This window comes from Oncorhynchus clarkii, chromosome 4 (genome assembly GCF_045791955.1).
Source record: "Oncorhynchus clarkii lewisi isolate Uvic-CL-2024 chromosome 4, UVic_Ocla_1.0, whole genome shotgun sequence".
In the NCBI taxonomy this organism is placed as follows: Eukaryota; Metazoa; Chordata; class Actinopteri; order Salmoniformes; family Salmonidae; genus Oncorhynchus; species Oncorhynchus clarkii.
This window is the reverse complement of record NC_092150.1, coordinates 10522101-10533780: the sequence shown is the minus strand read 5'-3', so window position 1 is coordinate 10533780 and position 11680 is coordinate 10522101. Positions and strand designations below refer to the sequence as shown.

The 11680-nt window shown below is 43.9% G+C and overlaps 1 protein-coding gene across 12 annotated transcripts in view; it reads left to right on the top strand.

Annotated features, from left to right (window-relative positions):
* LOC139406429 (transcription factor SOX-6-like) overlaps positions 1-11680 on the top strand; it is a 175252-nt gene that overhangs the window by 147756 nt on the left and 15816 nt on the right. For all 12 annotated transcript variants that reach the window (XM_071148998.1, XM_071148995.1, XM_071148992.1 and 9 more), the window contains 2 exons: positions 3030-3135; positions 10680-10853. In XM_071148998.1, coding sequence (XP_071005099.1) covers positions 3030-3135; positions 10680-10853 — 280 coding nt within the window. The remainder of the gene's footprint in view (positions 1-3029; positions 3136-10679; positions 10854-11680) is intronic.

The window sequence follows — 11680 nt, the reverse complement described above, 5'->3', positions numbered from 1 at the left end:
TGATCCTAATCTGATCTCTGCTACAAGGGGTATCACACAGATGACCGTGTTCTAAGGATACACCACAGGGGTGAAGAGGGTGTGGGGTGTAACTTCATATGGAGCTATGCTGTTGGTCTGTGTGTGGGGGTGGTGTGTGTGTGTGTGTGTGTGTGTGTGTGTGTGTGTGTGTGTGTGTGTGTGTGTGTGTGTGTGTGTGTGTGTGTGTGTGTGTGTGTGTGTGTGTGTGTGTGTGTGTGTGGGCCTTAACCTTAGTCATCCTTCAATTTTAGCAAGATTCCCTTTGCTATAAGTTGTACTACTGGCGGTGATCCAGGAGTCCTCTTTCTGCTGCCGTGTCCTGGCACTGGGCTGGCCTTGGCCATGTTAATGTCATTATAGCTCGCCTTGCGCCCAGACACTAGCTCTGGCCAGCAAGTGGCATTGTTGAGTATCGCGTTACGCTTACGCTGCTTCCAACAAGGCCCGCAGCTGCCAAGCAAGCACACTAAAATAGCCACAGAGTGTGAGTGCGTGGGTGTTTGTCCTGTGTGCCTGTGTGTTTCTGTGTGCGTGTGTGTGTTTGTGTGTGTCTACATGTATTTTAGTGTGTGTTTGTGTGTGTGTCTATACTAGTGTGTGTGTGACTGTGTGTGTGTGTGTGTGTGTGGAGTAAGTTTATTCCAGTTTTGAGTGAGCTGGCCTTGCGTAGAGCATTTAGTGTGTCCTACTCAGCACTGGTACTTTATAGAACGTCCTGTCACTAAGCCTACTTAACTCTGTCAGTAGTTGACATCAGCTGTCGGGACTACTCAACTACGTTACACCAGCTCTTTTGTGTGCCACACTGCAGGGAAAGGAGGGACCGTTGAGGAGAACAGTAGAAATGTGGGTGACTTGAGTCAAGCCAGGCCAGTCACCACACAGCAGTATCTGTTGTCAGTCAACCGGAAATGTGTTGTGGTATTCACTGGCTGTTCTGGTGTGCATTCTCATTGTCAGTATGCACCTTGTAGTTTTTGAGCAAAGTCATATACAAGTACTTTTGCGTCCAAAATCAAGGCCTTATAGATATAAATATGTATTATTGCTGCTACAACTGGATGAAACAGGGTGTGAGCTCCTTCACTTTCCATGGACAACAGGACAAGGCATCTGTATTGAGAGAGGACAGGCACAGTGAAAGCAGGAAGGGGGAGAGGAGGAGGAGGAGGAGTGAGGGACTTCATAGCTCCTGGAGGAGGCAGTAAATGTTGTGGGTCAGTTAGAGCAGGGTTTGCCTGTACACGTCGACGCAGTAATGAGCTGAACATGACGCTGATAAAACTGCTCGGCCGGTGCAGTGTTTATAGCGCTGCCATAGCAACCCGTTAAAATGTGTGCCCAGCCAACGAGTTCAGGAGAGCCCAGGCAATAGAGGAGCTCTGTGTGTCTCTTTAAGTTCCGAAATATAGATTGAGTTGAATGTTGGACAAGCCCCATTCCTGTAAAGTAATAATAGTATATTTTAAGATGGTATTTTATAGCTTTGAACTATGTAACTAATGTTGATTAGTCATTGTTGTCATTTACAAGCGACCACATTGGACTGACTCTAGGCCTGCTGTCATACTGAGTCCTGTTACAGATTAAGTCCTAAATTAGTCCTCTTTGTAAATCCTCTGTTTGATCATCTCTGTAAGTCCTCTGTTGGTCCAGTGGTAGTCATCTCTGTAAGTCCTCTGTTGGTCCAGTGGTAGTCATCTCTGTAAGTCCTCTGTTGGTCCAGTGGTAGTCATCTCTGTAAGTCCTCTGTTGGTCCAGTGGTAGTCATCTCTGTAAGTCCTCTGTTGGTCCAGTGTTAGTCATCTCTGTAAGTCTTCTGTTCGTCCAGTGTTAGTCATCTCTGTAAGTCTTCTGTTGGTCCAGTGTTAGTCATCTCTGTAAGTCCTCTGTTGTTCCAGTGTTAGTCATCTCTGTAAGTCCTCTGTTGGTCCAGTGTTAGTCATCTCTGTAAGTCTTCTGTTGGTCCAGTGTTAGTCATCTCTGTAAGTCTTCTGTTGGTCCAGTGTTAGTCATCTCTGTAAGTCCTCTGTTGGTCCAGTGTTAGTCATCTCTGTAAGTCCTCTGTTGGTCCAGTGTTAGTCATCTCTGTAAGTCCTCTGTTGGTCTAGTGTTAGTCATCTCTGTAAGTCTTCTGTTGGTCCAGTGTTAGTCATCTCTGTAAGTCTTCTGTTGGTCCAGTGTTAGTCATCTCTGTAAGTCTTCTGTTGGTCCAGTGTTAGTCATCTCTGTAAGTCCTCTGTTGGTCCAGTGTTAGTCATCTCTGTAAGTCTTCTGTTGGTCCAGTGTTAGTTCTCAGTAGGTCGTCCAGTGTTAGTCCTCTCTCTTAGTTCTCTGTGAGCAGATTCTGTGGTATGTGCTGAGCTGCCCAGGCACATGTTCTGTGGTGGTCTGATTACAGCCCTTAACGTCGTGCTGACATTGGCCCTCCCTGGCTCCCTACATACATATATATATATATATATATATAAAAACAAAAGGCCCCAAGTTCCATCGGCGCTGCCAGCGTCTACCGCGGCATGACTTCATCCAGCAACCATTCCCTCCATCAAACAAAATGCCTTTGTCACCAGAAAACAGGGAGAGGAGGAGGAGAGGTGGAGGAATGAGTGGATGTGTGGTGATTGTGGAGGCCCTTCTTTTCCAGCACAGTTCGGGAGCGTGGCAGGGTAATTTTAGCTGGAGGGCTACAGACTGCATGCTGGACTCATTTGAGGGAGAGGGCGGGATGGCAGGCAGGCAGCGCAGAATAATCAGAGACAGTAGGCAGGATGGGTGGGGAGCACTGAGTCAGCTTACATGGTAGCGCTGGGTAGATCTGGCGTATTGTCTCTTTTAGTGGCTAAACATACTTTTTGGGGGGGGCGCTCTCTCTCTTTTCCCTCCTATCTATCTCCTATCTATCTATCTATCTATCTATCTATCTATCTATCTATCTATCATTATCTATTACTATTAGGCGGACTTGAACTCAACCCTGATTGACCTTTGACCTCTTTGTATTTTAGGAGCGGATGCACTTTGAGAGTTTGAGTCAGCACCTGGGCAACCTGGGAGAGGATGGAAAGATGGGCCACAGAGTCATTGACCTCACCAGACCTGAGGATCTTCATGGTGGGTTTCGTCTGTCTCTTTCTTTCTTTCTACATTTCTGTTGTTCTTCTTCCGCAACTATCTCTTTCAGTTCTCAATACTTTTATGTAAGTGCATTCTGTTGATGTTTGTGTGTATGCTTACAACTTGGTGCATGATAGTAGAACAGAGGAAAAGAGAAGAGAGAGGTCAAATGGATATTTATAATACATTAGCATAGCCGCAGGAAGTAGGGGTGCTGAGGTTGTAGCAGCAGCCCCTGAACATTCATAATAATAGAAAACATACTGTGGGGAGAACAAGTATTTGATACACTGCCGATTTTGCAGGTTTTTCTACTTACAAAGCATGTAGAGGTCTGTCATTTTTATCATAGGTACACTTCAACTGTGAGAGACGGAATCTAAAACAAAAATCCAGAAAATCACATTGTATGATTTTTAAGTAATTAATTTGCATTTTATTGCATGACATAAGTATTTGATCACCTACCAACCAGTAAGAATTCCGGCTCTCACAGACCTGTTAGTTTTTCTTTAAGAAGCCCTCCTGTTCTCCACTCATTACCTGTATTAACTGCACCTGTTTGAACTCGTTACCTGTATGAAAGACACCTGTCCACACACTCAATCAAACAGACTCCAACCTCTCCACAATGGCCAAGACTAGAGAGCTGTGTAAGGACATCAGGGATAGAATTGTAGACCTGCACAAGGCTGGGATGGGCTACAGGACAATAGACAAGCAGCTTGGTGAGAAGGCAACAACTGTTGGCGCAATTATTAGAAAATGGAAGAAGTTCAAGATGACGGTCAATCACCCTCGGTCTGGGGCTCCATGCAAGATCTCACCTCGTGGGGCATCAATGATCATGAGGAAGGTGAGCGATCAGCCCAGAACTACACGGCAGGACCTGGTCAATGACCTGAAGAGAGCTGGGACCACAGTCTCAAAGAAAACCATTAGTAACACACTACGCCATCATGGATTAAAATCCTGCAGCGCACGCAAGGTCCCCCTGCTCAAGACAGTGCATATTCAGGCCCGTCTGAAGTTTGCTAATGACCATCTGGATGATCCAGAGGAGGAACGGGAGAAGGTCATGTGGTCTGATGAGACAAAAATATAGTTTTTTGGTCTAAACTCCACCCAAGCATGGAGGTGGAAACATCATTCTTTGGGGATGCTTTTCTGCAAAGGGGACAGGACGACTGCACCGTATTGAGGGGAGGATGGATGGGGCCATGTATCGTGAGATCTTGGCCAACAACCTCCTTCCCTCAGTAAGAGCATTGAAGATGGTTCTTGGCTGGGTCTTCCAGTTGACAACGACCCGAAACACACAGCCAGGGTAACTAAGGAGTGGCTCCGTAAGAAGCATCTCAAGGTCCTGGAGTGGCCTAGCCAGTCTCCAGACCTGAACCCAATAGAAAATATTTGGAGGGAGCTGAAAGTCCGTATTGCCCAGCGACAGCCTCGAAACCTGAAGGATCTGGAGAAGGTCTGTTTGGAGGAGTGGGTCAAAATCCCTGCTGCAGTGTGTGCAAAACTGGTCAAGGACTACAGGAAATGTATGATCTCTGTAATTGCAAACAAAGATTTCTGTACCAAACATTAAGTTATGCTTTTCTGATGTATCAAATACTTATGTCATGCAATAAAATGTTAATTAATTACTTAAAAATCATACAATGTGATTTTCTGGATTTTCACAGTTGAAATGTACCTATGATAATAATTACAGACCTCTACATGCTTTGTAAGTAGGAAAACCTGCAAAATCGGCAGTGTATCAAATACTTGTTCTCCCCACTGTATATATACAGTACTGTGCAAAGGTTTTAGGCATGTGTGAAAAAATGCTGTTAAGTAAGAATGATTTCAAAAATAGTCATGTTAATAGTTTATATTTATCAACTAACAAAATGCAAAGTGAGTGAACGGAAGAAAAATCTACATCAAATCAATATTTGGTGTGACCCCCCTTTGCCTTCAAAACAGCATCAATTCATCTAGGTACACCTGCACACAGTTTTTGAAGGAACTCAGCAGGTAGGTTGGCCCAAACATCTTGGAGAACTAACCACAGTTCCTCTGTGGATTTAGGCAGCCTTGGGTTCTTCTCTCTCTTCATGTAATCCCAGACAGACTTGATGATGTTCAGATCAGGGCTCTGTGGGGGCCATACCATCACCTCCAGGACTCCTTGTTCTTCTTTACGCTGAAAATAGTTCTTAATGACGTTCGCTGTGTGTTTGGGGTCGTTGTCACGCTGCAGAATACATTTCGGGCCAATCAGATGCCTCCCTGATGGTATTGCACGATGGATAAGTATCTGCCTGTACTTCTCATCATCTCAGGAGACCATTCATTCTGACCAAATCCCCAACTCCATTTGCAGAAATGCAGCACAAAACTTGCAAGGAACCTCCACCATGCTTCACTGTTGCCTGCAGACACTCATTCGTGTACCGCTCTTCAGTCCTTCAGCGAACAAACTGCCTTCTGTTACAGCCAAATATTTCAAATTTTGACTCATGAGTCCAGAGCACCTAATGCCATTTTTCTGCACCCCAGGGGCCGGGATTCACAAAACTTTACTTACGAAAAAAATAGGAAGTTCATAACATAGTTCATAAATGCAATTCTTCAAAATGTTCTTAGGAACTTCGTAAATATCTTTCTTAAGAACTTTGTAAATAAATGTATTTCTGCATTGACGTTAGTGACGTGCTTGAAACCAATAAATAAGCCTATGTGACAGGGATGATCGGATTTGGTTATTTCGTTATTTTTCATACATTTAACCATCAGACTAGATATATCAAAATAAAAAATGGATAACCAAGAAAAGACATTGAGGTGATGGTGGAGGAAATAGCAGCCAGGAAAAGGTTGCTGTTGGGGAAACGTAACTTCTTATGGCTGCAGGGGCAGTATTGAGTAGCTTGGATGAGAGGTGCCCATAGTAAACAGCCTGCTCCTCAGTCGTAGATGCTAATATTGGCATATTGTTAGTAGTATTGGATAGAAAACACTCTGAAGTTTTTAAAACTGTCTGTGAGTATAACAGAACTCATATTGCAGGCAAAAACCTGAGAAATTCCACTTCCTGTTTGGATTTTTTCTGGGGGTGGCAGATTTCCAACCAAGCTTTCATTGAAATTACAGCGAGATATGGATGAGTTTTCACTTCCTACGCCTTCCACTAGATGTCAACAGACAATAGAACTTTGTCTGATGACTGTAATGTGAAGGGGGGTCAAATGAGACAGGAAATAGTAACCACTGCCACGAGTTGACCATGCTTTCACCATACGCTTTCACATGGGAAGGACCTGCGTTCCACCGCTCATCTGAAGTCATTCTAATTCTCCGGTTGGAACGTTATTCAAGATGTATGTAAACAACACTCTAAAGATTGATTCAGTACATCGTTTGACATGTTTCTACTGACTTTTACGGAACTTTTGGACATTTCGTCATGTTATAGTGGACGCGCTTTGTGACTTTGAAATTATTTACCAAACGCGCTAACCAAAGTAGCTAATTGGACATAAATAACAGACATTTTCGAACAAATCAAGCATTTATTGTGGACCTGGGATTCCTAGGATTGTATTCTGATGCAGTTCATCAAAGGTAAGGAAACATTTATCATGTATTTTCTGGTTTCTGTTGACTCCAACATGGTGGCTAATTTGGCTATTGTTCTGAGCTCCGTCTCAGATTATTGCATGGGTTGCTTTTTCTGTAATGTTTAAAAAAGAATCTGACACAGTAGTTGCATTAAGGAGAGGTATATCTATAATTCCATGTGTATGGCTGTGCTTATTGTGGTTTGGTGGAGACCTGACATAATCTTTGTAGTGCTTTCGCTGAAAAGCCTATTTGAAATCGGACACTTTGGTGGGATTAACAACAAGATTAACTTTAAAATGATATAAGACACATGTATGGTTTAGGAATTGTGGGTTAGGCGACGAGTATGAAGCAAGGGCCAACCAACGAGAGAGTACAGGTCACAGTGGTGGGTAGTGTATGGGGCTTGGCACTGTGATAGACTGCATCCAATTTGTTGAGTAGAGTGTTGGAGGCTATTTTATAGATGACATCGCTGAAGTCGAGGATCTGTAGGATGGTCAGTTTTACGAGGGTATGTTTGGCAGCATGAGTGAAGGATGCTTTGTTGAGATATAGGAAGCCGATTCTAGATTTAATTTTGGATTGGAAATGCTTAATGTGAGTCTGGAAGGAGAGTTTGCAGTCTAACCAGACACCTAGGTATTTGTAGTTGTCCACATATTCTAAGTCAGAGCCGTCCAGAGTAGTGATGCTGGACGGGCGAGCAGGTGCGGGCAGTGATCGATTGACTAGCATGCATTTAGTTTTACTTGCATTTAAGAGCAGTTGGAGGCTACGGAAGGAGAGTTGTATGGCATTGAAGCTCGTCTGGAGGTTAGTTAACACAGTGTCCAAAGAGGGGCCAAAGTATACAGAATGCTGTCATCTGCGTAGAGGTGGATCAGAGAATCACCAGCAGCAAGAGAGACATCATTGATGTATACAGAGAGAGTCAGCCTGAGAATTGAACCCTGTGGCACCCCCATAGACACTGCCAGAGGTTTGAACAACAGGCCCTCCGATTTGACACACTGAACACTATCAGAGAAGTAGTTGGTAAACCAGGCGAAGCAATCATTTGAGAAACCAAGGCTGTCGAGTCTGCCAATAAGAATGTGGTGATTGACAGAGTCGAAAGCCTTGGCCAGGTTGATGAATACGGCTGCACAGTAATGTCTCTTATCGATGGCGGTTATGATGTCGTTTAGGACCTTGAGCGTGGCTGAGGTGCACCCATGACCAGCTCTGAAACCAGATTTCATAGCGGAGAAGGTACGGTGAGATTCGAAATGGTCGGTAATTTGTTTGTTAACTTAGCTTTTGAAGACCTTAGAAAGACAGGGTTGGATACATATAGGTCTGTAGCAGTTTGGGTCTAGAGTGTCACCCCCTTTGAAGAGGGGGATGACCGCGGCAGCTTTCCAATCTTTGGGAATCTCAGACGATACGAAAGAAAGGTTGAACGGGCTAGTAATAGGGGATGCAACAATTTCGGCAGTTAATTTTAGAAAGAGAGGATCCAGATTGTCTAGCCCAGCTGATTTGTAGGGGTCCAGATTTTGCAGCTCTTTCAGAACATCAGCAATCTGGATTTGGGTGAAGGAGAATTGGTGGGGGCTTTGGCGGGTTGCTGTGGAGGGTGCCGGGCAGTTGCCCGGGGTAGGGGTAGCCAGGTGGAAAGCATGGCCAGCCGTAGAGAAATGCTTATTGAAATTCTCAATTATAGTGGATTTATCAGTGCTAACAGTGTTTCCTAGCCTCAGAGCAGTGGCCAACTCGGAGGAGGTGCTCTTATTCTCCATGGACTTTACAGTGTCCCAGATCATTTTTGAGTTTGTACTAAAGGATGCAAGTTTCTGTTTGAAAAGCTAGCCTTAGCTTTCCTAACTGCCTGTGTATATTTGCTCCTAACTTCCCTGAAAAGTTGCATATCACGGGGGCTATTCGATGCTAACGCAGAACACCACATTATGTTTTTGTGCTGGTCAAGGGCAGACAGGTCTGGAGTGAACCAAGGACTATATCTATTCATAGTTCTACATTTTGTGAATGGGGCATGTTTATTTAAGATGGTGAGGAAGGCACTTTTAAAGAATAACCAGGCATCCTCTACTGACGGGATGAGGTCAATGTCATTCCAGGATATCCCGGCCAGATCGATTAGAAAGGCCTGCTCGGAGAAGTGTTTTAGGGAGCATTTGACAGTGATGAGGGGTGGTCGTTTGGTCGCAGACCCATTACGGATGCAGGCAATGAGGCAGTGATTGAAAACAGCAGAGGTGTATTTGGAGGGCGAGTTAGTTAGGATGATATCTATGAGGGTTCCTGTGTTTACGGATTTGGGGTTGTACCTGGTAGGTTCATTGATAATTTAGGTGAGATTGAGGGAATCAAGCTTAGATTGTAGGATGGCCGGGGTGTTAAGCATGTCCCAGTTTAGGTCACCTAGCAGCACGAGCTCAGAAGATAGATGGGGGGCAATCAATTCACATATGGTGTCGAGGGCACAGCTGGGGCAGAGGGTGGTCCATCGCAAGCAGCAACAGTGAGAGACTTATTTCTGGAAAGGTGAATTTTTAGAAGTAGAAGCTCGAATTGTTTGGGTAAAGACCTGAATAGTATGACAGAACTCTGCAGGCTATCTTTGCAGTAGATTGCAACACCGCCCCCTTTGGCAGATCTATATTGGCGAAAAATGTTATAGTTAGGTATGGAGATTTCAGGGGTTTTGGTGGTTTTCCTATGCCAGGATTCAGACACGGCTAAGACATACGGGTTGGCAGTGTGCTAAAGCAGTGAGTAAAACAAACTTAGGGAGTAGTCTTCTAATGTTAACATGCATGAGGTGGCGCCACATTTTTTGGACCTCTTTCAACTGTGTTCCCTATAGAATAGACACAGACAGAGAGTTTGCTCTGAACACAGGTATTCTCCAGACATAAATATGTATAGTGTTCCTTTTGGGAACTTCTCAGAAGTGGACACTTGACAGTCCAAGCAAAATGTTCTCCAAACAGATGCCTTGCACTTAAAGCAGCAATCAGCAGTTGAAACTATAACAAAACATAATCCCCACCATGGTTTCAGTAAAAAGCTGAGGGATAGGGCTGGAGAAATGTCACCATTCAAAGAGAGAGCTATAGACGCAAGGACTGACCATCCATGATATCCAAAGTATAGTTGTAACCATGTTTTGAGTCTATACAGTATTTGTTTACATTTACTTTGTTTACAAACATTGGAGTTAAACAAGCTTATATTCTGGGTTCTGATGGGGTATGACAGTTGAACTAAGCTCATGAGGCATTTATAAGTTGTATTAGTCAAGAAACATTGGGTGCATATCACTCCAAAAAGTGATGCAGAAACAGCAGATTGACCATTTAAAGGCCCACTCTATGATATTTACAGCTGTTTCTGATAATTTAAGGCCTAATGAGCTTTGTTAAATAACCCCATCACCAATCCCTCAGCTAAATACAAATAAAGTGGCAGGTTTTCCGTTTTGTTGTTTTTCAAATGAAGGACTTATGTCTACGGGGAACTAGAAACGGTATTCTATATTCTCCCCCTCTTTCCAACCCACTAGTACTGTTTGTGTCTCAGACAATTCCACCCTGCCGAAGTATGCAAGCAGAAGGAAGGCAGTTAAAACAGATTGGGGACTTTTCTCTTTTCTGGCCCAGAAGCCCACCTGTTTTCCATAAACCTCCAGTGTTTACAGGCTACGGTGGATTGGGAAGCATTCATCACGCTATAGCTTGAAATCAGAGCTGTAAACACGGGAGAATAAATTGAGATCTTATCTGGCTGATAATCGGAGCGTCGTCACAGCTCTTTGACATACAGTGCAGTACATGTACTTGTGACATTTTGTGGCTTTTTTTGCACAAACAAGTGAGCGATTGAGTAAGTAATGCAATGTCCCTCCCATCCCACAGGTGGTGCCAGCACTACGGAAGCACGGGTCTTCAGGGAGGCCAGGGGCAGGAACAGTGCCGAGCCCCACATCAAGAGGCCCATGAATGCCTTCATGGTGTGGGCCAAGGACGAGAGGAGGAAGATCCTGCAGACCTTCCCCGACATGCATAACTCCAACATCAGCAAGATCCTGGGTAAGATGACCTCTTTTGTTCAGAGCCGTGGTGTAGTGGTAAAACTCCCTGGCATGTTACAAATAAAACTCCCCACTGGAGACCAGGTTTCAATCCATGCGTCCATCCCTCTCACGCTTTCTCCCACTTGCCTGTCTCACCCTCTAATTTCCTAGCGGTCTTTAAGGGATACTTCGGCATTTTAGCAATGAGGCCCTTTATCTACTTCCCCAGAGTCAGATGAACTGGTGGATATCAATTTAATGTCTCTGTTTCCAGTATGAAGGAATATAAAGGTACTTTCATGAGCCAATGCTAACTAGCGTTAGCAAAATGACTGGAAGTCTATGGGTATCTGCTAGCATGCTAGTTAGCAATTGTGGTAGTGCTAGTGAGCAACTTCCTTCAAACTGCACTCAGAAAATGGTATCAACAAGTTCATCTGACTCTGGAGAACTACATAAAGGGCCTCATTGCCAAAATAATGAAGTATCCCTTTAATAAAGTGTATAAAACACCTAACAATATACACATTTATATTTTTAAAGATGGCCCCCATACACTGTGGCCTTGTTTTTATTTATTTATTTATTTTTTCTTTATTTAACCAGGTAGGCTAGTTGAGAACAAGTTCTCATTTGCAACTGCGACCTGGCCAAGATAAAGCATAGCAATTCGACACATACAACAACACAGAGTTACACATGGAATAAACAAAACATAGTCAATAATACAGAAGAAAAAAAGAAAACAAAAAGTCTATATACAGTGTGTGCAAATGAGGTAGGATAAGGCAGCTAAGGCAATAAATAGGCAATGGTGGCGAAGTAATATATAGCAATTAAACG